Source organism: Sciurus carolinensis, chromosome 10 (assembly GCF_902686445.1).
Source record: "Sciurus carolinensis chromosome 10, mSciCar1.2, whole genome shotgun sequence".
NCBI classification, from domain to species: Eukaryota; Metazoa; Chordata; class Mammalia; order Rodentia; family Sciuridae; genus Sciurus; species Sciurus carolinensis.
The window spans coordinates 129,301,946-129,329,721 of record NC_062222.1 but is presented as its reverse complement, the minus strand read 5'-3'; the positions used below and the strand labels follow the sequence as shown (position 1 = coordinate 129,329,721).

The window sequence follows — 27,776 nt, the reverse complement described above, 5'->3', positions numbered from 1 at the left end:
CCATTTATCTCTAAGAATTTTTTTATCTCCTCCCTGATGTTTTCTGTTAACCATGCTTCATTCAATAGCATATTATTAGTCTCCAGGTGTTGGAGTAGGTTTTTCTTTTTATTTTTTCATTGATTTCTAATTTCACTTCTTATGATCTGATAGAATAAAAGGTAGTATCTCTATATTTTTTGTATTTACTAAGGGCTGCTTTGTGGGATAACATATGGTTTATTTCAGGGAAGGATTCATGTGCTGCTGAGAAGCAAGTGTATTCACTTGTCGATGGATGGAATATTCTAAATATGTCTGTTAATTCTAAGTTATTGATTGTGTTATTGAGTTCTGTGGTTTCTTTGTTTAGTTTTTGTTTGGAGGATCTATCCAGTGGTGACAGCAGTGTGTTAAAGTCACCCAAAATTATTGTGTTGTGTTGTTTTTGGTTCCTGGAATTGAGAAGGATTTGTTTGATGTACATGGATGCACCATTGTTTGGGGCATAAATATTTACAAGCATTATGTTTTCCTGATTTATGGTTCCCGGGAGCAGTATGAAATGTCCTTCTTTATCTCTTCTGACTAACTGGCTTGAAGTTCACTTTATCTGATATAAGGATGGAAACCCCCACTTTTTTACTGAGTCGGTGTGCGTGGTAGGTTTTTTCCCATTCTTTTTTTTTTTTTTAATTTAGCTTTTAATTTTTTACAGACTGCATTTTTATTCATTGTACACAAATGGGGTACATAATTTCATTTCTATGGTTGTACACAATGTAGGTTTTTCCCCATTCTTTCACCTTTAGTCTCTGGATGTTTTTTTCTATGAGATGACTCTCTTGAAGGCAGCATATTGTTGGGTCTTTCCTTTTAATCCAATCTGCCAGTCTATGACTTTTGATTGATGATTTTAGGTCATTAACATTCAGGGTTATTATTGAGATACGATTTGTTTTCCCAGTCATTTTGGCTTACTTTTGCTTTAAACTTGACTTGGTTTCTCCTTTGATCAGCTTTTCCTTTAGAGTATTTCCTCCCTTTGGTGACTTACATTGTTGTTTTTCATTTTCTCCTCATGGAATATTTTGCTGAGGATGTCCTGTAGTGCAGGCTTTCTATTTGTAAATTCTTTTAACTTTTGTTTATCATGGAAGGAATTTATTTTATCTTCAAATCTGAAGGTTAGTTTTGCCAGGTATAAGATTCTTGGTTGGCAACTATGTGCTTTAAGAGCTTGAAATATGTTGTTCGGAGGCCCTTCTAGCTTGTAGGGTCTGAACTGAGAAATCTCCTGATATCCATATTGGTTTCCCCTATATGTAATCTGATGCTTTTCTCTCGCAGCCTCTAAAATCCTATCTTTATTTTGGATGTCAGGCATTTTCATTATAATGTGCCTTGGTGTGGATCTGTTGTAATTTTGTATATTTGGTGTTCTGTAAGCCTCTTGTATTTGATTTTCCATTTCATTCTTCGGGTTTGGGAAATTTTCTGATATTATTTCATTGAACAGGTTGTTCATTCCTTAGGTTTGTATCTCTGTGCCTTCCTCAACCCTAGTAATTCTTAAATTTGGTCTTTTCATGACATTCCATAGTTCTTGAAGTTTCCGTTCTTTATTTCTTACCATCTTCTCTGTTTGTCAGCTTTGTTTTCAAGATTAAATATTTTTGACTTCATTGTCTGAGGTTCTGTCTTCTAAGTGATCTAGTCTGTTGGTGATGCTTTCCATTGAGTTTTTATTTGGTTTACTGTTTCCTTCATTTCAAGAATTACTGTTTATTTTTTGTTTTTGTTTTTGTTTTCCCAGAATCTCTCTCTCTTTGTTAAAATGATCTTTTGATTCCTGCAGTTGCTCTTTTAACTGTTTATTGGAGCGACCATTCATTGCCTGCATTTGCTTTCTTATCTCATCCTTTTCTTTGTGAATCATTTTAATTATGTATATTTTGAACTCCTTTTCTGACATGTCTTCTATCATGCTGTCATTGGGTTCTATTTATATAGAATCTTGGTGTGTTTGAAACACTTTCTTCCCTTGTTGTTTCATGTTGTTCACCTATCTTCCCCTCTAGCAGTGCAGATCTGGGGTATTGCAGTTTCCCCCCTGTAGTTTTATAGTGACCCCACAGGTTTCCAAAGCCTCTTCTTTAAGGGGGAGATCAATATTAGCAGCACCCTATACAGACAATATGCAGCCCTAAACAAAATAGCCCCTATGAAGATGTTAACAATATTGTCTTAATAAACAGAGAGAATGAGTTCAATTATTATCTACAGTATAACAAATAGATTTGCAATGAGGTGTACAGTTTCTAATGGTGGACAAAGAGGATGGGGAGGGGTGTAGGATGTAACTGTTAATGGGATAAGAAAAGAGTATATAGACATACTAGATCATAGGCAATGTGAAAACAGAATCAAAAAAAGTTGGTTGTTAGAATGAGAAAAGGGAGAAAGAGACTCTGAGGAAACAGATAAACAAAAGGAAAATAGAGAAAGCAAGAAAAATAAATAAAATCTTAGAAGTTTTCAAAAAGGAGGAAAAAAGAAAAAAAAAATCTACATTGTAAAAGTCATATACTATTCAAACCTTCCAGTCTTCAGTACCCTGATGCATGAGACTTGACAATGAGCTTCCAGTCTCCAGCAGGCATCTCAAGATGGGATTTGCCCCACCTAAAGATGGCAGCTTCTGCTTCCAGGATAATCCAAGATGGTTGCACTGGCTTCCAAACGTGTTAGCAAATGGGGAGCTGCAGTAAAGTGCATGGGCGCCGAGTCCACTTGGGGAGCAGTCAGTCAGGCCCAGGGTCCTGGAGGCGGGGTGTGGTTGGTTGGGCCCGGGGTCCTGCAGGTCCTGCAAGTCCTGGCTGTTGCCCCAAAATGGCAGCAGTCACGTGTAACAAAACCTGCGGGTATTGTGACAATGGACTTCTAGGCAACACCGGGCAGCAGTCTGGCGGTCTGCGGGCAGTCTGCAGGTTACCAGGGTATGATCAGCAGGTGGACTTCGGGCAGTGGGTGATGGGTAGGTGAAAGGCAGGCTATGGGCAGGCAGGAGGAAGGCAAACAGGCAAATGGGGGATGATAGGCGGTGGTCAGTGAGTGATCTGCACTCAAAAAGGAGGTGATATGCTGGCAGACGGCAGGTGATCAAGGTGGACAAATGGGGTAAACAGCAAGGGATTGATGAACAGCAAAGACTGCCTCACAGAGAAACAGATTTTTCTCTGCTTGAAACCCAAATTACAGATTGACAAGGACCGTAGCCTCCTTTTAGTCCGCCGTCTTGGATCTTCCCATCATTTGCTATTTGCTATACTCCTCCCTTTTCCTAAGGACTCCTCATATTAGGTTTTCTTGTGTGTGTGAAGCATGCAAAGGAAGACATTCAAAAGGTTCTTTGCATTTGAAATAGCAGAACACTGAAAAAACCCAAATATCCATCAGTAAGGAAATCAACTGCGTGATCAAGGAGCACTAAGCAGTGTGAGAGAAGGGAAACCCTAAAACCATTCCCATGGGACTGACAGTCTTGCCTAGTCATGCAGGAGGCCATCAGAGCTCAGCTCAGAGGGATGGACTGGGTCCCTTGGTTCCAAGGTAGCTAGAAACCAAAAACCTAACAGGGAGTAGAAGGGAAAAAAAGGCAGACACAAAACATATGTGTTGAGTGCAAAATAAGATGCATCCAGGGGATGTGAGTTTCTGCAGGAAGGGTAGCAAGAAAAACTAGAAAATGAGGCTGGAGAGGGTCGATAAGGGGTCCCAAAGCTGTCAATAATGTCTTCTTTCTTTGATTTTGAACAATCTGATTGCAGGTTCATGAGTAGGTGATTACACTATGGACTGTTCTGTGCATGTGATTTTTCTTTATATTTTTCTACATTCTTTCAAATAAAAAAGAAATGGAATGTGTGTGTAGAATTATGTACCAGATATATTAGGTCTTAAAAACAAGGGGCAGAAAAACATGTCAAATATTCCTCTTGGGGAGAAAGGTTTGTGTGTGATTAAAACATTTGATAGATGTTTATTCCCCAGAGCCTGGAAGAATACAGAGCCTGGCACATGTAAGTACTCACTAAGCACCCACTGAGGGAGGAGGGGGATGGGTGAGTGAATGGATGGATGAGTGAATGGGTGTATGGTTGGATGGGAGGGTGGGTGGGTGGATGGGTGGGTGGATGCACAGATGGATGGATGGATGGGTGGATACATGGATGGATGAGTGGATGGGTGGGTTAGTGGGTGGATGGGTGCAGAGATGGATGGATGGATGGATAGATGGATGGATGAGTGAATGGATGGATGGATGAATGGATGGATGAGTGGATGGGTAGATGGGTGGGTGGGTGGATGGATGGATGTGTGGGTGGGTAGATGGATGGATGGATGGATGGATAGATGGACAGAGGGAAGGATGGATGGATGGGTGGATGGATGAATGAATGATGAGTTCATAAAAAACTTGTTAGCAATCATTACCTCTGGAGAGAGTGGAATGGGGTTAGGGTTATTCTGCTTTTCTTTTTTACCCTTCAAGTACTATTTGCTTTTTTTCCAACATGTACATATACTGTTGTATATTTTAAAATAACTTTAGTTTTCTATTTTAATGATTTGAGAATGAAATCAATATATATAACTGAACTCACTTGATTTTAATTACAGTCAATATTTATCCCTTCTCAGTTCGGATCCCCAGGACCCCTGGGCACCTTTGGTCTGAATCACACAGGGTATTCTTTACATCACAGTCGTTCCATGCATTTCACAGCTATTTAATTACCATAAAGTTTAGGAATCCTCTTGGCTAACTATAAACTCGAATTTTCCCATGGAAGAAAAAAAAACAGTAGTCTTAGAAATAAATTTCTAAGTCTCTGAAATATAAATAGCCAACAGAAGATTCACGCGCTTTGAATTCTATGGAAAAATGGAGTCACTCGCTGGGACTCCTCCAGAAAGTTGAAATAACGCGGCGTTAGGATTTGAAACAGGAGACACATGGGCTGCTGACGACAAGATGAATGGAAGAGAAAATGTCAACTCTGACAGCAAGGGGAGGCTAGAAGGAGGCTTAAAAGTGGAGCAGCGCGCTCTGGAAAGGCCTGGGGTCCTGCAGCGACAAGATGGGCATGATAGAAATGCCAGCCGGGGGCACCGTCCGGGCCGCGCTGCTCCTGTTTCAGGGAAGTACACGAAGGAAACCCGCGACCTAAGCTGAGACCCCACAGAAGGACATCGCGGTGGGGAAGTTGGAGGAGGTCTGATTTCTTAAAAAGCTCAGGCTTTCCGAAACCACTGGGAGCCACGATGAAGCTCTGGAAGGTGCGGGTGGCTTCGGCGAGCTCCTAACCCAGGGCTGCGCAATGAGAGCAGCTCCGGGAAATCCCACACTGAGAGTGTGAGTGACAGAGAAGTGGCGTCCCGAGCGGCGCTTCCAAGAACCCAGAGGGCCAGCGGGCGTGGCGGAAAGGTGACAGGCGGGTCTGATCTGGGTTGAGGTCTTCCAGCCAGGCACCCAGTGTGACCGGAAACCCCTTTGGACGAGCGGCCCCTGCAGGCGGCGCAGGTTTTCTGTTAAGCTAAGCCGAGGGTAAAACGTGCCTTCCTGAGGTCAGACCTGCGTGCCGCAGCTGCCGAAGGCGGGCAGATCGCGGGCACTTCTCATTTCTCTTTGTTTTCTTTTTGGCACACAGAGGGAAGTCCTCGTGAACTAAATGCATGGGTGAGGTGACTGATGTCGGTGTAAGTGCCTAAAACCCCACTTTCTCAGCTGTCTAGATGACCTGTCATTTGTTCCTCCCACAGAACACATGACCCCAATGGGGCAGGGTGGCGCATACCTGCAAACCCAGTTACTCAGGAGGCTAAGGCAGGAGGATCCCAAGTTTGAGGCCAGCCTGGGCAACTTAGTAGGGCTCTGTCTTAAAATTCAAAACAGAAATTAATCCTTTGAAAGAGGGCTGGGGGTATAGCTTGGTGGTAGAGCACTTGCCTAGCATATGCAAGGTTCCATCCCCAGCACCGGGGGTTGGGGGCAGGGAACAGCAGCTCACTGTCCCTCACTTTCAGGTGACCACTTAGTTGGCCTTGACCCTTTCCAAACACCAGGTCACTGGTCCACTTACCAACCAAAGTAGTTTGCTAGAGCTGTTGTAACAAAGTACCAGGACCTGGGTGGCTTTTAACAAAACAGAAATCTGTTGTCACAGTACTAGATGCTGCAAGTTTGAGTTCAAGGCGTCACCGGGGGTGCTGCAGGCTCTGGGGGAGGATCTGTTCCAGCAGATCCCAGTTTCTGGTCGTTCCTTAGATGGTAGCAGTGCCATCTCAGACTTCACATGGTGTGCCTGTCTCCAAATTCCGCCATTGAAAAGGGCACCTGCGTGTTGGATGAAGGGCACACCCTGCTGTAGTACGACCTCATCTTAACTAATGGCATCCACAATGACCCTCTTTCCAAAGGTCTCATTCAGAGGCACTGGGGGTTAGGATTGCCACACAAGAACTTGGTCAGGGGGCAAAGGATTCAACCCACAAAGGCCAGGTTTGCTCCCAAGCCTCCTTCTGCCTCTTTATATGTAAGAAGTACAAGTGTTGAGGTATAATAATGAATGTGTAACTCTTAACATAAAATATAACATAGAGTGAGCATTAAAAACGAAGTCAAATGTTTTATAAAGACAACAAAGGCCTGCATTTGGGTGAAATGGTGTGTGGGTAAACTGTAAAAGTCTGGAGGAAAAAAAAATGAAAACTCTAGAACCTCCAAGTGTGTTTTAGTTTTGTTTTGGTATACTTCAAAGAAACCAAAACAAAAAAAACAAAAAGTAAAAAGGATGTATTTTGAGTGATATTTATATCAGAAACACTCATTTTGAAACTTCAAACAATTAACTTATAATAAAAATAAATTTTAAGTGTTGGCCATACATCAAAAGATTGGTGAATGAAAGCTTTAAAATCCTTGCTTAAAAAAACCTTCTTAATTTAGGCAACACTATAATAAGAACAGACATGGAAAGATCCCATAATTTGTTAAGAGAAAAATTCGAGTTACAAAATATGCAAAGTCTATTTTTTTTTAAGTTTCAATATATTTGAAAGCTTGTTCCTGAACAGTTTTGAAAGGATTGGGCCCTTTATGAATGAATAAATCCAGAGACTGACCATCAGTACTACTAACGTCTGAAACAGACACAATCAGAGATTATCCATCTCCTGATGCAAATGTACAACACCATCTACAAGTCGTTTCCTCAAGTGTGAACCTGAATTTGATCTGTATAAGCATAAAGATCATATGCATAAAAAGTGTAAGTATAAAGATTGCATGCATAATATGTTTCTGAATTCAACCAACTGTGGATAGAAAGCACGTGGAAAAAAATTGCATCTGTACTGAACTGAACACATACAGTCTGTACAGTCGTTTTTCCTTCTTGGTATTACCTAAGTAATGTAACAACTGTTTACACGGCATTCACATTGTATCAGGTATTGTAAGTAATATAAGGATGATTTAAAATATAATGGGTGCAGCCACTCTGGAAAGCAGTATGGAGATTCCTCAGAAAACTTGGAATGGATCCACCTTTTGACCCAGCTATGCCACTCCTCGCTTTAAACCCAAAGGACTTAAAACCAGCATACTACAGTAACACAGCCACATCAATGTTTATAGCAGCTCAATTCACAATAGCTAGATTGCGGAACCAACCTAGATGCCCTTCAACAGATGAATGGATAAAGAAACCGTGGCATACATACACAATGAATATTATTCAGCCACAAAGAATAATAATATTATGGCATTTGCAGGTAAATGGATGGAGCTGGAGAATATCATGCTAAGTGAAATAAGCCAATCCCAAAAAACCAAAGGCTGAAAGTTTTCCCCAATAAGTGAATGATGATACATAATGGGGGTGGAGGGGTGGGGTTGAGAGAAGAATGGAGGAACTTTAGATTACATAGAGGGAAATGAGAGGGAGGAGTTGGGTATGAAAGATGGTGGAATGAGACAGACATCATTACCCTATGTACATGTATGATTACAGGAATGGTATGAATTTACATTGTGTACAACCATAGAAATGAAGAGATGTACCCCATTTGCATACAATGAATGAAAATGCAGTCTGTAAAAAATTTTTTTTAATTTTTAAAAATAAAGAAAAGAAAATATATGGGGAAATGTGTACAGCTTATATGCAAAGACAGTGTCATCTTACATAAAGGACTGGAGCATCCTTGGCTTTTGGCATCCATGGAGGGTCTAGAAACCAATTCTCCCTGGAGGCCATGAGGAATACTACACTACTTTACAGGAAATGCAGAGGACAGAGGAACATGATAAAAACACCACAAAGATGCAATCAGCAAAGGCAGCCTAGGGGAAACACTGCAGGAACAGCAACTTGGTCCTTCAACAAATAAGCTGCAAGGGAGAAAAGACATGGAAGGGCATCCAATAAATTAAAAAGACGATCCATCTTCATGGATGCTCATCTTCTTTGGGCAGCAGGGGAGATTCTTCCAAGTGTTTCAAAGATCCATTTCACATGCAAAGGCCTCAAGACAGCCCTGCGTACCTATCTCTACTCCAAATGTGCTAATGTGTATATCAAACATTTATGTACCTCTAAAGTGAAACTGTTTAAGTAAACCTCTGACATAAATAGGGCAGGAATTTTTAACTTTTCAAAAAAAAATGCAAAGTGTCAAAAAAATAGATAAATAAAAGAGACATAAGGAGACATTAACCGATTGCCATGTGTGGACATTTGGACCTTGATTCAAATTGAAAAAAAAAAAAAAAAAAAATGTCTATGGGACAGACAAGCAATCTGAACATTTTACTGTGAAATTACTGACAACTTTCTACAGTGTGGTAATGGTACTATCTTTATATTTAGAGACATATTAAAATATTTATAGATGAAATGAAAGAGTGAGATTTGCTTCAAAATAAAGGGAGGGGCGGAAGGAGTGGTTGGGGACAGGGCCACCACAGGAGGGTCCTGTTGGAGCTGAGTGATGAAGAAATAAAGGCTCACCAGATTCTGGTCTTTCTTTTGTATGAGTTTGAAGTATTTGATAATATTGTAAGGACTTGATTGGCACATTCTCTTGGGAAAACTGGTAGTACTACTAAAGGTGAAAACAACCCAGCAATTCACTCCTAGGTAAACACCCAACAGAAACGTGTACAGAGTCACCAAAAGGCACACCAAAATATCTGCACGGCAGCCCCACCCAGAAACTCTCCAAGGCCAGTCCAGGAGGGCAGACACATCCATTCTGGTATATACATAGTAGGTATTATAGAACAAGAAGAGTCACAAACACTTGTCACAGTATAGACGACCTCATCAATTAAATATTGATGAAAAGAAGGAGAACCCAAAGACTGCACATATGCCGGTCCCCAGGAACAGCAAGGCTGTGCTGTGCACGGCAGGAGCTAAGTCCCTCTCAGCGTGAGTCAGGGGACAGTGACCAGGAAACAAGAGGAGCTCTCCTGGGGGGTGAGCCTTTCCCTTGGTCTGGTCGTGAGTCATCTGCTGCAGCGTCAGCTTCCCTGCACTGTTCTGTGCGCATACTATACTTTAACCTAAAACAACTTTAAATAGTTTTGCTGGAAATGAAACAATTGACTCTATTTCAGGGTGGGGTGAAGGGCCCAGGCATCTGGGACCAGCAAGGCTCCCAGGGGATGCAGATGCCTTCAGCCCAAAGGCCACACCTGGAGTGACAGCGAGGCCCTGGCGGCAGATGGACATGGGAATTTCCAGCAACAGGCTCAGGGAACGCGCGCCCTGTGGCCGCTGCGTGTGGCTTTGGGTAAGTCGCAGGCTTTCTCAGGGATGCCTGCCTTGCTCTCTGCAGAAGCCCACGTGGATGTGCCAGCAGGGCACTTCAGAGCCCGCCGCCGACTGCCCACCAACCACACCTCGGCTCACATCCTTGACTACCTCCTGGCCCCACAGGGCTCCATCCAGGCTGGCTGCTGCCTGGGTCACTCAGCCTGCTTCTCGCGGTGCAGTGCCCCCCACCCGGAGGGCTCTCTGCTTCTGGAACTCTCCCATGCACGCCCAGCTGGGCTCAGATGCCGCTTCCTCTCCTCGTGTGGCCTCCTCCCACTCTCCACTATTGACCCCTCAGGTGTGTGAGGACCAGCCTGCCCAACATCAGAGCTGACTGTGAGTGTCGGCTTGCGAGAGCCAGGACCCCGCCAACGCCATCAGCCCAAAGGCACCAGGCTCAGTACCAGAAGCAACCCACCAGGTATTGACAGAACTGAAGTCAGACAGGTTTCAACCTGGTTTCAATCCTTTTCTAGAAATATGACCTGAGACACCTGGTTTAACGTCTGTGAGCTGTGCGGGGTAACTGAGAGAACTAAGGAAGAATATCACGTGTCGTGGGCTGAGTGGAGGTGATAAAGGCTTCTATGCAGGCACCTGTGCGTTGACCTTATTTAGAGAAGCGGTCTCTGCGGATGTAATTGAGTTGAGTCTTGAGGTGACATCATCCTGGACTTGGTGGGCTCAAGATCCCACAGGAGATGTCCTTGAAAGGAAGAGAGAGATTTTGGCCAGAGACCCAGAAGACAGCCATGTGAAGCCAGGTAGATGGAAGTGGTCCTGCCATAGGCCAAGGGACAGTTGGAGCCACCAGAGACTGGAGGACACAGGAGCCATTCTTTAGAGGGCATGAAACCCTTCCCACACCTTGGTTTTAGACTTCTGGCTTCCAATTGGGAGAGAATATACTTGTGCTGGTTCAAGCTATCCAGTTCACCATAACTTATTACTGCCTTACTACAAAACCAATAAAAGAGAGGGTCAGATAAACGTGTCTCTCCTCCATGTTCACCAAGATCTGATATTTAAAAGCTTTTAATAAGCATGGATTTTACATATTCATACTTCATTTGAAAACACTTATCAGCATTTCTATCAAGTACTATTGTAAGTGCCTTGTGAATATTATTTATTTAAATATTACGATGACCTGCAAGTAGGTATGATTATTACTAATAATTTCCATCGTATTGAGGGACAACTAAGGAACAGAGAGTTTAAGTAACTTCCCCAACCTCACAGAGCTAGCAAAAGGAGCAAGGATCCAAACCCAGGCAGTGGTTCTAGGGCGCAAGCTCTTCACACCACACAGCACGTGGGGCCCTTTTCTGAATCTGGACCCTAGTCCAGCGGGGTGGGGGACATATGGCAGGCCTGTCATGGCCATCTCTCCTGGTGATGTCCATCCTACTGGGCAGCCGTGAGCGGGTACCACCCTGTACAGACCACACTTCCCAGCTGCTTCTCCAAGCGCACGTTCGGAGTCGTGATTTCTGCCCAGTCTGGGGACAGGGGATGTGCCCCGCATGCTGGCTTCACCCCGCAGATGCTGGGGAGGCCCCCCCTTTATTTATTCAGGCTTCATCTCCAGTTTCCTGCACCCTGGGAAGGCCTCTTAAAAGGACGTCCTTGGGGGTCAGCAGGACAGGAAGCCTTGCTCTCAGCCCGCCTGTTATTTACTTTTGGAAAGACAGGACCACACAGGGTTCTTTGCAGACAAGGAAGTGGAACAACAGTCAGCAGAGTTTTTTTTTTTTTTTTTTTTCGGTTGGATTACAAAGGTTGTCCTATGAACCTGGAGACGCAGGGGTGGACTGGAGCACCCGCTATAACCCCCGGACACATTGCCACCCAATGCTCACAGGTCCCTGGTGACAGATAGACACAATCTGGACAGGAGATCTTCCCCTCCATGGAGCCAACAGGACAGCACTCAGGGACGAGCCCAAGCTTGGGGGTTCCAGGACCAGGGTCAGCCTGGGCACAGCCTCTTGGCTATCAGCATGAGTGACCTTGGGACACTCAACCTCTCTGCAGCTCACTTTACCAGAAACATAAAAGCAGCACTTACCAGTCTAGACCTTGCAGTCAGCCTGCCTGGATTCCACCCTGGCTCAGCCCTGACTGCCTTACCCGGAGGACCTGGGTAGCTTTCAGCCTTGGCTTCCTCTTCCGTAAGTGGACACCAACAGGACCTGGTCCACAGAGGGCTGACCTGTCTACATTTCTGGAAGTGTTCCAGTGATAGGGCTGCTGGGCTGGGAAGCTGGATTAGCTGAAGGCTGCCCGTCAAAGCGAGTGACACGGGGAGGAAGCAGCAGTACCTACGAGTTCCTTCCCTCTGTGACCTCACTCATGGTGAGGTCCATTGCCAACATGAGTCACATGGTCTCCAGGGCACAATGCTGGCTTTGTGTGAATCAGGTAAGAACACACAGGTGTTGGAGCCGGCACTGCACGAACCCTGGCACAGACAAGCCTGTTGGTGTCCAGCTGGCTCTGCCTTTCCCGAGAGCGGCTCGTTCTGCCTCTGATGCCATGGTGGCAGGTGATGGTGAGCCAGGCCCTGGCAGCACCATCCCCGCCACAGCTGCTCAAGGGGCCCAAGACTGGCGACTGGCCCAAGGGTCCAGAGGCCGTCCCCAGGAATGCAGATTGGGACTAGAAGAGAAAGGACTCTTGGCCATTCTCCACAACTCTGGCAATGTGACTGTCCACCACAAGGACTGTGGGAGCGGGTGAACCAGATGGGCAGGGATGGGGAAGAGGCACCAAGGGCGGCCATGCACACAAGAGCCAAGATGGGCAGCAGAGGGATGCCAGCGGCGGGGGGGGGGGGGGGGGGGGGGGGGGGGGGGCATCCTGGTAGCGCCCCCCTCACCGAGCGCCATGAGACACCTGGAGTTCTGAAGGTAAACTCCCTGTTCTGGTCCTCCGAGTTAATAGGTTTCCCCTCTTGCAACAGCCCCAACTCCACAGGAACCCCGACTTCCCCACGGGGACCTCTATCCCACGCCCACTCCCACGGCAAAACAGATCAGCCGAAAATGCTTTTAGAACTAGGCCAACCTTCCAAAGAGCTCATTTAAAAAATATACCGAAGCCATGTCGAGAACCAGTTTAGATCATTTATAAAACTAAAAGCAGATGAGTGTTGTTCCTTCACTTACTTCATCGAAGTCGCTCAGAGCTGGCTTTTAGGCCAAATTCATCACAGTCACATAAAACTGAAAAAGGTACTTTACAACCCCACCAGATAATTTACAATGCCGCTTTTAAGGTACAAAACTTCCTATTTTTCATACTAACCCATGGTTATTTTAGTCCTCTCTTCTTGCTAAATGTTTTCTTTGCTTTCTTTCTTGTTTCTTCCTTTAACTCAAGGGGTTTTTGTTGCTGTTGTTTCATTCTTGTCTGATCCTGGGGACTGAACCAGGGCCCACACATGCAGGCAAGTGCTCTACCACTCAGCCACATCCTCAGTGCTGCCATGGGTATTTTTAAAAGCATCACAGTAAAATGAAAGGAAAACAAGGGAGCTGTGGGTTACGGGAGGGACAACTGCAGGTTGCTACTGCAGGTCCTGAATGTGTAACACCTTTCTCAGTTTTCCTGTCGGTAAAGGGGAGGATAATAAATAGTAATAACAGCACGTGCTCCCCAGAGCTGTGAGAAATCCAGGGAGCTGACACCTGGCAAAGCCAGTCTCGCCAGGAGGCTTGGGACAGCAGGAAAGAACAAAGAAACAGACAAAACCAAGAGCCCGCTAGACAGACAGCGCGGAGCAGCAAAGACCACGCGGTGCACTAGCGCGGGCTGGCTTCTCCACCTCCGTCTGCTCCTGCCGGGCACACCAAGGACACTCGACCCCTCCACCCAGAAGTAACAGAACTGCTTCCAACAGGGCCATCCCGTGTAGAACATTCCTGGAAACAACCATGAGGTGGGTTTCAGGATCCTTCCCGGAGACGCCTTCTCATTCCTACATCTGGTTAACTCTTCCTCCCAAATAATGAATAGCAACTGAAATTGTTGAGGCTATTTCTCTGTGCCTTTCTAAACAAAGGCTGCACATACAGCATCTCATTGAAGCCTCACAAACAAAGCCAAGGTGGGTTATGATGACGGTCATATTCCATCCCAGGGAAAAGAGGGTCTTGGGGTGAAGGACTTGACCAAGTTGGCCCAGCAAGGAACCGTCAAGATTTACGCTATAGTTCTTTGGACATAAAATACATACTATATCCACTTCCCCATGACTGTCTGCTTGGTTCTGAGTTCATTATTAACCCTCTGAACACTGCAGGAGCCTCCACCCACCCTGACCCACCCTAGCAGCTGTGGGGTACCGTTCCCAACATGCAGCAAGGGCACTGTAGAAAGCAGGGACTTTCAATAACAGCTTTTCCGGTGAACGCCCCCTCCTCCTCCTTCCCTCCGCAGCTTTACCTTTTCACTTTATATTTTGTGACAAGGTCTCAGAATGTTGCTCAGGCTGACCTGGAGCTTGTGATGCTACCACCTCGGCTTCCCCAGCGGCTGGGATGGCAGGCGTGCACCACTGTGCCTGGCCAGAGTACCTCTTTTCTTGCCACCAGACGGGGGAGTTTTTCACTTTCATGTCCTGCAGCCAACCAAGACTATTATTTACAAGATTTTGCATTTGAAACCTTAAAAGAAATCCATGCTGAATTCTTAAAACTTAAGAGATGGGGCCAGGTACAGTGGTGCCCACTTGAAATCCCACCTACTCAGGAGGCAGAGGCAGGAGGATCTCAGGTTCAAGGGCAGCCTGAGCTGCTGGGTGAAACCCTGTCTCAAAATAAAAAGGACTGTGTGTGAGGTCCTGGGTTCATCAATTCCCAGTACTGGGGAAAAAAAAAAAAAAAAAAAGAAACCAACCCAGAGCCAGAGTCCCCCACACTGGAACCTTGCATTCAAAGTACTTTTGTTCTGATCAAACGAAATAATATGCCCATGGGATAGTGTCTTCTGTGAGAATATTATATTCATCCCATAGTTTTGTTTTGGTTAATATACTAAGCTAATTAAACTGATGAATAAGAAATAGGAATTTCTCTCTTCTTTGTTTTTATTGGGAGTGGGGGTTGCATCTTCACTTTTGAAGATATCTACCCACAATTTGATGCCTGTGCAATGCATTTGCCTCAAATAGAAAAATGTGACTGTCTCATATGTGTCCTTTATGTTGTAAAGTCCGAGTGAACACTTTGAGACCATCAACAAATCCAGTAGCTGAGTGAGAGAATATAAAAAACGAGGTGGCCAAAAACCAACACTGCAAGGTGTCATCTGTTCAATTCAATATTATATTCTTGAAGTAATCTAATAATTTTCCTCCAAAGGGTCGTAACGCTCGTCTTCTTTGCTCTCCTGCTGAAACTTCTGGGAATTTCTTGCTCCAAGGTACTAAGTACTGATGAAGGTCAAGGAACAAACCAGGCTAACACCTCAGATTACCTCTGGATTTAAATTCTTCAGACATTTCCTAGACTAACAGTGTTGCTGGAGTTTACAACCTTCAAATGCATTGCTAATTTTGTTTAAGGTTAAAAGATATTCTCTAATCTGATCATCTGAATGAAGACTAGTTTAAATACTGCTTTTTATCATAAAGCTTGAGAAAATCTTCCTCTAAAATTTAGAAGAAGCAAAATGGAACAACATATGGAAAGAGATTAAGGGATTAGCTAAGTACATGATGAGTCTTACACTAAGACATGGGAAGCCTCCCTGTCTTTCTGAAGAATCCATTGCAAATTCACATTAAATGACTGAATTCTACACTTTGTACATATATCTAAAATAGAAGTAAAGTTGGGCATGGTGGTGCACACCTGTAATCCCAGTGACTTGGAGGCTGAGACAGGAGGATCATGAGTTCAAGACCAGCCTCAGCAATTTAGCAAGGCCCTAAGCAACTTAGTAAGACCCTGTCCCAAAATAAAAAATAAAAAGGGCTGGGGATGTGGCTCAGTGGTTAAGTGCCCCTAGGTTCAATCCCTAGTGCCACAAAAAAATAGAGATGAGAAGCACTCATAGTTATTTGTTTATTCATTCATTATGACTTGTATTAAGTCTACAAATAAACTAAGAGATGCATTCACAATAGTGAATTTTGTGATCAACAGTAATAATTTCAACTAATTTTCTACTTTTATCTTTCAAATTTCCAAATTTAGACTTTCAAACAGTGAAATGGTAATCAGCATTAGTTCTGGATACTCTTCTATGACAGTGAGGGCTCAGACTGATGTATTTTTTTAATTGAAATTTAATCAAAATATTGACAACTGTACTTCAACTTGTTTCAAGCTAATAAAAGGCAAACATGTAAAAAAAAATCAAGCAACATGTATTTTGGTGAAACTCTTTATAAAATTCCCATGCTATAAACAAGTGATGAGACTTACCAAATTCTCTCTTTCTGTCTGTCTCTCTCTCTCTCTCTCTCACACACACACACACACACACACACACACACACGCACACACGTACAAACAATAACTGACAAGCTGAGAAAAATAATAAAGGCTACTACAAATTTGATGATCAATGACAGTACTCAAGTCTACCTGTGTGGGACAGATCTAACATGAAGACAATCAACATTTCAGCAGCCAGACCCTAATAGCAGATACTTCCCAGAGCTCATGTCCCCTTCCACAGTCCTATTCCTGCGATCTCAACTTCCAAGTTCAGATGCATGGGATAAAGAACAGAGAGAAGACCAAAGTGGCGCTGTGTATAAAGACTAGCACGCTGGATGTCAAGTTCCAGGAAGCACCATCCCCCTCTCCCACACCCAAACTTAGATCTGAAGCAAGCTGTTAATAAGATAAATAGGTTTGGGCAGGTCCGACCTTTCCCTTAGAAGTGTCAAAATTGTATTCTGCAGTGGGCAGAATTAAATTTGTCAGCACTCGCACAACCAACCAGAGCCAGGTGGCTATTAACCTCTCAGTCCATGACTTGGAAATTGCATGTTTACCCTAATTTTTACCTTTGGTATATGCTTTAGAGGAATTCATTGCTCTAAGCAAAACAAAACAAAATGCAAAAAAGGCAAGGACCTGGAAAACCAACACAGCAATAGAGTTGGATTCCACTTCTCCTAATTGCATTGCCGCCCACCTAATTAACTAGAGTTCTGTCTCAAAGTTTTCTGCTCCTGTGCAAATCAGCCATTTTGAATCTCATAGCTTAAAACACTGAATAAATTCCATCTGAATTGCATTGTCACTAAGAACAATTACCATGGTGTATCTGGAGACAAATCCCACCTTTCCTTGAGGTCAGCGCTTACCTTCAGGGAAATCGTTGGGCTGCACCATGTGGAGGAAGATGTGCACCATTTGGAAGAGCGCGCCTATGGACCCAGCTGTGTAGGTGTCTGGGGTCTCATATTTCGATGTAGGCAATTCAAAATTCAACGAGCCAGAAGTGTCTGTTGGGGGAGACTCCCCTCCGGAGATGGTATTCCCACAAAGCCCCAGCAGCAGCAGCGCAGCAAGCAGAAAGGCCATAGCTAGCAAGATCCCCTGAGCATGAGGCAGCTTCTGGAAGCCTTGGGAAGGACAGGGTGCTTCCTGTGCAGAAGAGGTCTAGTGGCTCTGGACCTGCCGAGTCTTCTTCCTGGCAGGGCTGGCTCGCAGCAAGGGACACAGAAGAGCTTCCTTCAAGGGAGTCATTCACTCAAGGCAACATCTCTGGCAAGAGAGAAAGAGTAGCAGTCACCATCCCGGGCCACTCACCAGGAGTCACTCTGGCGAGGAGACTGCAAAGCTTTAGGGCAAGCCCTTCAGCCTAATCCGGGAGGGTGGAAATCAAATCCACAGCTGCTCCTGAGCTGCAGGGGAGGGGCTGGCAGGAACGCAGGAACGCAAGAACTCAGAGAAGGTCCTTCCTGGGGGGTGGGGCAGACTCAGAATACAGACTCTTTCCAGGCTCCACAAACAGGCAGGCACTGAGGACTATGCAATCCTGGAAACCAACATTTACCAGACACTCACTAGATCCCAAATGATGTTGCATGTGCCCAAGGCATTATCCCACTTCACAGATGAGGATTTTCATAACTGGCCCAAAGTCCCAGGTGATGGTCGTGGGGGCCACAACTCAAACCCAGCAATCTGCCTTCAGAGCCCAGGCTCTAACAAGGACACCGGGACACTGACCCTACAGAGCTTGCCCTCTTAGGCTCCAATCAGGGTCACAGAGACTCCAGAAATGAACTATATGCTCATTTTTCCCTCCAAGTTTGTGTTGTTCTCCCTGCTTTCAATTCTACTTATAAACTCACTGATCTCATTTCCAACAGCCTCCTCTCCACCTTACCCCCAACCCAACCAAAGGGGGATGACCTCTAGGTAAGGGACCACACTGAGACCCTATGACACTAGGATTTGCCTTCCTAAGAAGGTCACCAAGTCATCCTGATGGAAACCTCTGTCCCAGGTCACCACCTGGATGGCTAGGCACCTGAAGGTGAGAGTCAGGGCAGACTCTCCTTGCCTTCATCCTGGTAGGCCTTAGGTTCCTTCTGTTCCCAGGACCTAACAGAGCAGGATACACAGCTGGCATCTGTATTCAGCATGGAAGCACCTGCTGAGTATAAGAAATAAACAAGCCAATGTAACTGCTTTCCTGTGCCAGTTCAAAGGGCGAGGTGAACAGCCCAGAACTCAGAAGTGGGATCTGGCTCACAGATCTCTTCCTGTCTTGCTCTCTCCCCGCTCTCTCTCTTCCTCTGCTCAGTTGTTCTGCAAAATGTTGCTGCCATCTTGTAAGCTAGACACACAGTGTACTCACTAACTTTCAAGTGAGTCAAGGTGCCCTAAAATGATGCACACTGCAAGAAAGGGAAAGGGGACAATCAAGAGAGTGACCCATTTGACAAGAGGCCCGAGGACCTGCTATGTAGATTCCAAGTCAAAATAAGCTCCAGACAAGAGGTGAATTTCATGAGCTATTTGAATGAAGATATTAACTTATATCTAATGCCCTTCGATGCTGCCACGGCTCCTGAGTTCCATCCACTTCAATGACTTCTGCACAGTGCAACCAACACAATGACCCTATGGCAAATCGTGGGCTGCCTGGATGTCGAGTAGCTTCCGGGAACAAAGGCACTCACCCCACACCTTGCTACTGGCTCCCTGTCACATTCACAATGTGCACAGGACCCAGGCGACATCTCCCAAAGGGTCCCCCTGAACGTCTCACCCATGCACCACTCACACCTTAGCCAGAGTTTTGCTGAAGAATAGTCAGGGACTTACGCCTGGACTTAAGCAGCTGCTAGGATTAAAGGTTCAGCTGCTGAGAAAGGCTGACTTCCGGTTAATGCCACCAAGCCACAGCCAGAGACAGAATCGACTGGGGAGAGCTGTGGATAAGCTCATTTCCAGAGTCCTCAGTGGAAAGGCAGAAAGAAAGCTCCAGGTGAAGGGAAACAGTACAGCTCGGCATTGCAGGACAGGCAGCCATCATCTGAGAGGTCGCTGGAGCTGCAGGTCTAGATTTCTTTACATCCTGCTCCAAAGTGTAGAGCCCTCATTAATTTTAAGTAAATTATAAGAAAATGTTAAAAATCTCACAAATGAAATGATAGGCCACTGAAGAAAGTCAAGTCAGAATGGAGAAGCTTTTCATCTTGCTTCTAAAGGCTGTGCCAAAATAGGTCTGGGCACTTGCCTGATAAAGTCCACCAAGTCACAAGAGCTGCTGAGCTCAGCTCCTGGAGCAGTCAGCACACAGGCCAGGAAAGCCCCCAGGACCAACATCTGTACCAACATACAATGGTGCTCACTTAAAATGCCTATGACCAGACCTGATTTCTGGATGGGGCCCATTAACCTGATTTTTCATAAGCTGTCCTCATGATGGATTCTTAAGACAACTGAAGTCTGAGAACCACCGTGCTGTCGGTGGGATACTAGCCAGGTCAATGCATGCTGCTTTCCAAACACACCACAGGCATCTCAGATACAACTGTAGGACACAGATGTGAGGGACACGCTCCCCCAAAAGCCCTTCTCATGTTCCTTTAATTTGATCTATCCCAGCTGCTCTACAGGGACCCCGACTTGCTCACCCCTATAATCTTGATGTGGCACACAGTAGGTATTCAGAAAAGGACTGCTGAAATAAACAGTCAGTGGGGAAAACTGATACAAAGTGGTCATTTTTACCTTTTTAAAAGTGATACCAAACATTTGCCTATTTGCTATTTTATAGCCTTTGGAAGAATGGTTCTATCTTACCTGCAGGATTGCCTGAAGGGTTATGGAAAATAATATTCCTGCAAGACATCTCTCCAAGAACAATGGAGGGACAGTGCAGCTTGCGAGGAGGGCAGGAAACTAGCCAAGGATCAACCTCCCAGTAAATCCTTTCCTAACAACAAGGGTCCCTAAAGGAAAGGGGCAAATACTGAATGCTGGGTCCTAAACTTTGAGCTTCCCCCATCACAAATTAGTCCTAAATGGAGGCATAGCAATATTGAAACTCTGGGAAACAATGGATCCTAGAGAAAGAAAAGCAGTGGGCACTCATCCCTGGGGATCTGGACTCCGTCTCCCCAGATAATAATGAGTCTCAGCTTTTTTACAACTACCTTCCCTAAGTTAAAGTTTTAACCTGTACAACTAGCCCCTGACTGTCCAAACTGCACGTCCATGGCATCCAATGATTAAACCATCCTCACTGTACCCTATAAAACCAAAATCCCCTCTACTGTAACTGATGGCCATTTTCACAACCAGAAAATGAGCCCCAAAGGTGCCTGAGTCTGTGAATAAATAAAAGGCTTCTCTGAATTTGTTGAGGTCTGCCTTCATTGTTTCATGCTTACATTGCCCATGGTCATTTCTTCAAACCCAATTCCAACTCGAGTTCCTCTTGGCAGAACCTCTGGTCTACAATGATGGGGGAGATGCCTTTTGCTGAGACCCTCAACTTTGTAAGCTTTGGAAATTTCTCGCTCAGGGGCTATCCCCTTAAGCAGGTACTAATCAATAAGGCCCTCTCACGGATTTCCTGATTTAGCGGGTATAGATTCCCGGTTTCTACTCCAAACACACTGAATTCATACAGGGAGAAGGGGTTCAAAAAGGTGGATTTTAAACAAATACCTCACATGATTCTGAGTCTAGAGTCCATTTCAGCAAACACTGGTTTAAAAGCAAATAGGGTGAATGACCAGCTTCATTTTCTTTTCTTCATTTGATGGGAACTTCTTAAAATCAATCTTTTTTTAAAAGGGTCCTTGTGTAGGTGTTCATCATCTGGGAGGCTTTGGGGAAGATGTGAGGGCTACCTAACTTCCAAGCCCACCTCTGTGAGTCCTGAGGGAGGCAGCCCTGCCTCTCATTATGAGGCCAACTGAGGTGCCCAGTAGGTCCTGGGGGTGAGTTAAACTGGGCCAATCAGGTGTCTGTTCCTGGGCCTGGGCCTGCAGCATACACTCAAGTCACATAGTTTCTAATTAATTCTAATAACCATGATGGCAGTGCCAGCAGCCACATCCAGTACATAGCCATACATAATCCAGTGTCTGTCACATGTCCTGGGCTCCTAAGAGTGGTTAGCCAGCCTTCTCGTCACTTCCTCAAGCCACCCAGTAACCATCATTCCAAGAACCCTCTTTTGCAACAATTTCCCAGACTTAGCTTGTATTGGCTTTTGGTGGTGGTGGTGGTGGTGGTACTGGGGATTGAACCCAGAGGCACTTTACTATTGAGCTACATCCCTAGTCCATTTAATTTTTTTCAGTTTGAGACAGGATCTCGCTAAGTTGCTTAGGGCCCTTGTGAAATTGCTGAGGCTGGCCTTGAACTTGCAATCCTCCTGCCTCAGCCTCTGGACTAGCTGGGATTACAAGTGGGCACCAACATATCAGGCTGCTTACATTGTTTTTAACGAAGCATCCTGACCCTTAACAAAACTCCAAAGGCAGTTCCTGGACCCCTGAAAAATGTATTTCCTTCCTATTTTAAATAATAACAAGAACATAATACTTGGATTAAAGTTCTGTTATTTTCAACCTGTGCTTTGATGGAACTTGTTTACTTCATTGAACTAGAACACAGAGAAATGGTATAGCATGGAAATCATAAAGAAGTTAATAAAAAAATTATAGGACATGTTAAGAAAAACTATTAAACAGACAATAGTGCAAGGGTTTCTGGGATCACTCATGAACTGTGACAATGCCAATTGTTTGTATTCTCCAACCTTTGCTTTGATCATCTCTACAGTGGGGAGCAGCTTGAAGAGGGTAGTAAAGCCCTGACCCACAGCTGGCGGTCCATAAAGCGCTCTGTTATCACATTGATGCTCTGAGCAAAACTCCACCATGACCCTTAGATTCATCCTGCCACAGAAGGCAGCTCTGTGGACACAGAAAGAGTTTCTCACAAATGAGTGAGAAAAGAAAAATAAGCAACATCGTCCAAGTTGATTCATGAAGCTGCTGATTTTCAAATCTTTGATCCAAAAACAGCAACTCCTTATGTTTCCACCTAACTCGTTGCCGAAGTTGTTCGGAGTCACGAGTGAGTCTGGGCGGAGGGGGCCTTTGAGGACCACAATCACGCTTGCTTATCTTAAAGGTCAGCAGCCGCTCACGAGAAACCGGGAACGCTTTCTCCAGCCGGGACAGGAGGAAGGTCGGTCCTGTAGCTGCAGGAGGCACTGGGCGCGGGCTTCCCGGCCTTCCCTCCAACCCCACCAGGCCCGGCCCCCTCCAGCCTCCGCTCCCTTCTCGGCAGGAGCCTCTCCCAAGCTGCGGGACACAAAAGAATGGTGGGCCACGCGGCACGGGAAGTCAGGAGCCCCCAGGAGCCCGCCGCCGCCCGCGGGAGGGGGTTGCCGGAGTAACTTGGCTGCCCCCAGCGCGTCGGCGCCAGTTCCCTTCCGCGGCCCCAGTTGGGCACGGATTGGGGGCGCTCTCGCCAGAGAGCAGGGGACCAGGACCCGTGCTCTCCGCCCTCCGACCCGCGCTCAGGGAAACTGATCCCGACTCTCCTGCAGCTGCCGAGCTTGTCTGTCCATGCTCCCCTTTGTTGTCGCGGTCGGCGCGTTCCTGCACCCTCCAGCTCTCCATCCCGCGCAAGCCAAAGATCGCCGAGCCGTGCGACCAGAGGTCGTGGGGGTGGAAGGGCAGCGTGCTGACCAGGGGTGCGTGCGCTCTCCTGCGGCCCCCGGGAGACCGGTTCCCTTTGCAACCCCAGATCCCCCTCCTCCCCGGTCAGTTGCCCAGCGGACTCCGCTAGGCAAAACCGAAGAAGGCTGGCCCTTCCCAGCTCCGCACCCCGCGCCCCCCCCCCCGCCCGAGCCATTCCCAGCGCTCCCCTTACCGCGGAAAAGTTCCCAAACCCCTGGCGAGCCTCCCCTCGGTCACGGCCCTCCCCAGATCAGCGGCCTCGGGGGCTCCCGCGCCACCTCCTGCCCTGACACCTGGAGACCCACAGGCGCCGGCTCCACTCCAAAGAATGGGGGACCCAAGCGGCGCCGTGCGACGCGGGCCACCAGGTAGCCGGAAAAGTTTGGGCTCCCTACCGGGTTCTCCCAGAACCTCTCGGCATCTCCGGTTGGCGGGTTCCCGGACCACCTCCGGCTCCCCGCTGGCCCTCCAGTTCCCTGGTGGCTTTCGGGGTTCCAGCCACCTGCTGTGGGCAGGGAGGGATCCGGAGAGCTTCTCCACTCCCCATGGCCGGTCCTTAGAGCTCGGGAAAGCGGGTGCCCAGCCCCCGCCCAGTCCGCAGACACCGCTCGGGCCGGGAGTGAGGACCTAGCTACTCACCGCGCGCCGGGGTCCCGCTCCAGCTCCGGCCCTCGTCACCGCCGCCGCAGACCCCTCCCCTCACTGTCCCGCTCGCTGGGCCCGGCTCATGAATTATTTAAAACCCGGCTGCGGAGACCACCGGGTTGGAGTCCCGAGAGCCCGCCCCGCTGGCCCGCCTATGGGTCGGGGACCAGTGCACACCGCGGGGCAGCTGCAGCCCGTACGGAGAGAAGCCAGCGGGCCCGCGAGGACCTGTTGCCCTCTTCTCTGTGCCCGAGCCAAGAAGAGGATGGAACCGCCAGAATAGGAATGACTACTTAAACGTACTCAACCGTCGCTGGGGGGCTGAGCGAGTGGCCAGGTGCTGTCGCGACCTGGCTCAGTAACTTCAGATCGCTAAGCCTAGGGTTCTGGCCGCCCTCTGATTGGACGGTCTGAGCCGCCCGGCCACGATGCCCCGGGGAAATCCACCCAGACCTGGCCAACATTTATTTCCTGCTGCGGGAGCCCTGTTCAGCTCAGACCCTCTTCGCCTCTTTTGCCCAGAGTCCTCTACTTGGATTGCAGCTACCATTTAAAAATCCCTTGCCTCTCAGATGCCTCTGCTGATTGCCCACCCCACACACCCGCCACTTAAGACATTGTTGCCTGCTCCAAATGCATTTAAAAAACAAAATAAAAAAGAAAGAAGAAAGAAAAAGCATTAAAAAAGAAAAAAAACTAAACAGAACCCAGATCTGGGGCTGGGGACATAACTCAGTGTTTGTCTAGCATGAGGGAAGGGGGTGTGGGGGGGTGTTGGTCCACTACGCAAGTACACCCGGGGCCCCAGAATCATTTGCTTCTTATGGTGTAAAATCACAATGGTTAGTTACTGGAGTCATTAAAAAAAAAAGGTCATAAAACAGTTCTTGCTCACTTGTATGCACACAGACACCCACTATAGCAGGAAGCACACTACTTCCTAATGGCTCATTGCATGTAGGCCTTCCTGGGCTGAGTCGCCTGGCATCCCCAGAATCTTCATGTTCTGTTAGGCTGAGTGGTGGAAACCTTCTTTTTTTTTTTTTTTTTTTTTAGATGTTCATATATCTTTATTTTATTCTTTTATTTATTTGTGGTGCTGAGAATTGAACCCAGTGCCTCACACATGCTAGGCAAGCACTCTACCACTGAGCCACAACTCCAGCCCCAGGAAACCTTCTTTTAACTTCCTTCACTGATGGGCTCCACACCCTCACTTACCACTGCCTATCTGGAATTAAAAAAACAGTAGCCCTTTCATTCATTCACTTCTGTGGACTCTACCAATGGCAATGGAAAGTATTCACCAACAAAATTGCACCTGCACCAATTATGGACAGGTTTTTCTTGTGGTCATTCCCTGCACTATACAATGCATTGGCTTATTCGCATAACATTTGCATTATATTAGGTACTATAAGTAATCTAGAGATGATTTAAAGCACAGGAGAGAATGTTCATAGGGCATATGTGCATACTATGTCATTTTATATAGGAGACTTCAGCATCTACAGATTTTGGTATCTGCCAGGATCCTGAAACCAATCCATTTTCCTCTCAGACACCAATGGATGACTATACTATCTGGTAGGGGAAAAAAAAAGACTTAGGGAAGAAAAGCACTCTCCAGCCAGTGTCTGGCATCCTGAAGGTGTTTAATAAATGTTTGTGATATGGATAACTGAATGGATGGTCTGATGGAAGGACAGAAGGACGGTTGAACAGACCTACAGATAAATGAAGTGCAGGACTGTTAACTCAGTAGCTCTTTTATTTACCTCAGAATCTAGCAAAAAACAGGTGCTGGGGAGGGGAAAAAAAGTCTTATTATTTTTAAAGTTTAAATTGATTTCAAATGTGCATATTTCCAGGACAAGAAAATGGTTGCTCAAAAAACTTCTGAAAATTACAGGAGGAGATGAAAAAGTTAATGGTACGTCAGGCTTCTACTCAGTCCTGCTAGAATCCCTTCTGCAGCCCCTGCTGCTCTGGGGCCCACTCCACTTTTTCAGAGGCTGCTAGCTGGAAGAGGCTGGGGAGAAGGCCAGTGGGTGGAAGGTGAGTACTCTCTCCAGAAAGCAGCTCTCTCCGATCTACCTCAAAGTCTGGTCCCGTCACATTTTATCACTGTGACTTTGCCGCTCAATCTCTCTGGGCCTCAGCTTCCTTGACTACAAAATGATAACAACTGACACACAGCACCAGTTTCAATCCTAATTAATAATAACAGTTAATCGCAGTAGTGCTGAGCAGCAGTGCTCAGTGAGCGTTTTATTTGAATGAGGCTGTATGCCAAGTGTTTGAATTTTTATGTAACCTTAGAGACAACAGTTTGAGATCATATTATTATCATTTCCATCTTAAAGGTAAAGCTAAAGCAGGTTCAAAAATTTGTCCATGGTCATACAGCTTGTAAGTGAAAATCTGAATTTGAACCCAAACCTGGCCTTCAGAATCTGTCACTTCACCAGAGAATGGGCCACACTCTCTCGGGACATTGTCAAATCTGATTGAAATGGCTGACCATCTGCCTTTTCTTAGGCACTGAATGATTTGAATGTTTTTATGCACATTCTCTAATATCTTGTAGATATTCAATAAGCAAAGAAATATAGACAAAACCCAATGTTAAGGCCAATGTTCTGGGCAGACTTTGGCAGAAAGTAATAAGACCTAATAGTTAGTTCTATTCCACTTGGCATGGAATCCTAATCCCACGCTCCTGCTATTTAGCTCAACTGAATTTCTATGTTATTTGCTATATGCAAGATCAGCAGGAGTGAAGTTTATTGCCATACACATTCAGTCATTAGCTGCAAAAATAAGGTCTTCCTTTCTAAATCACTCCTGAGTTCCATCCCCAGAACAAAAAAGAAAAAGACAAAGGAAGACTCCTTTTCTAAATCACTCCTCATTCTTCCTGCTGATTGAAATCTAAACATGAGATGGCATGTCGTTCTGAGAAGAGTACTAGGCTAAGAACCAGAAGATTTGATCAGGTTCTGCCAAAACTGCCATTGTGGCCCCTGTAAGTCATGATGCCTCCTACAACTTCCTACTCCTCATGTTTGGTGCAATGGCCATGCTCAATGGGACTAGTGGCTACCATTTTGGATGTCACAGATACAGGATATTTCCATTATTGCAGAAGGTCTATTTGATTGTATTGGGTTAAATCACAGTGGCTGACTATAATAAAGGGGAAATTAAAATACAACTGAGGTAAGAACCCTAAGTTTCAACAAACGTTATAAATATTATGTGGCTTTAGAAATGAAGCATTGAGTTTAGGTTATAGACCGGTGGTAGAGTACAGGCTTAGCACATCCAAGGTCCTGAGTTCCATCCCCAGCACAAAAAAGAAAAAGACAAAGGAAGGAAAGAGAGGAAGAGAGGAGAAAGAGAGAGGGAGGAGAGAAGGAAAGAAAGAATGAAGAGAGAGAAAGAAAAATTAATTGAGATTAATTATTGTCAGAGTCCATAAAAGTTGGTAACTTAATAACCTTCTCTTCCCTGGACAAGATGTTTGTGATGGTGGTTTTAGATATTTTTCTCTGAGTCTCTAAGATGAAAAGAAAATAGGCTTTCTAGGACATTGTTCAAAATAACCTCTCAATTTCTACCATGAATAACTATGATTCAAAAGAAGTGTTTTCGCTTTTTGATTCTCCAGCAGTCGCTGGTCTGGGGTCCTCCTGTGCTGCCACTGCTGCCGTGGGGAAGCCAAGCACACAGGTCCAGCTGAGGCTGCAGCAGCTCTTCTAGGGCAGCTGGAACACCACTGCCCAGGCTCCATTCACCTCTTGATTCCCTTGGGATTTAAGAAAGGTGCAGATCCTGGAATGCCTGAACCAACTGCTTTGGGCCTACTCTGGAGATAAAGGACTATTTGGGTTAAGGTGCCGAGGCACATGCCTGTAACCCCAGCAGCTCAGAAGGCTGAGTCAGGAGAATCACAAGTTCAAAGCCAGCTGCAGTAACTTAGCAAGCCCTAAGCAACTTGGCGAGTTCCTGTCTCAAAATAAAAAAAAAAAGGACTGGTGATATGGTTCAGTGGTTAAGTGCCCCTGGGTTCA

The 27,776-nt window shown here is 45.9% G+C and overlaps 1 protein-coding gene across 3 annotated transcripts in view; it reads right to left on the bottom strand.

Annotated features, from left to right (window-relative positions):
• The window catches only part of Prom1 (prominin 1), a 124,070-nt gene extending 100,056 nt beyond the window's left edge, over window positions 1–24,014 (bottom strand). For 2 of the 3 annotated variants that reach the window (XM_047567087.1, XM_047567090.1), the window contains exons 1-2: window positions 23,695–24,014; window positions 17,194–17,596 (exon numbers count right to left, since the gene is read on the bottom strand). In XM_047567087.1, the coding sequence (XP_047423043.1) occupies window positions 17,194–17,413 (220 nt within the window). In that variant the 5' untranslated portion in view covers window positions 17,414–17,596; window positions 23,695–24,014. Of the gene's footprint in view, window positions 1–17,193; window positions 17,597–23,450; window positions 23,605–23,694 lie in introns of those variants that run through there. The other variant, XM_047567089.1, reaches the window with a different exon arrangement.
• Between the last annotated feature and the right edge of the window lie 3,762 nt (window positions 24,015–27,776).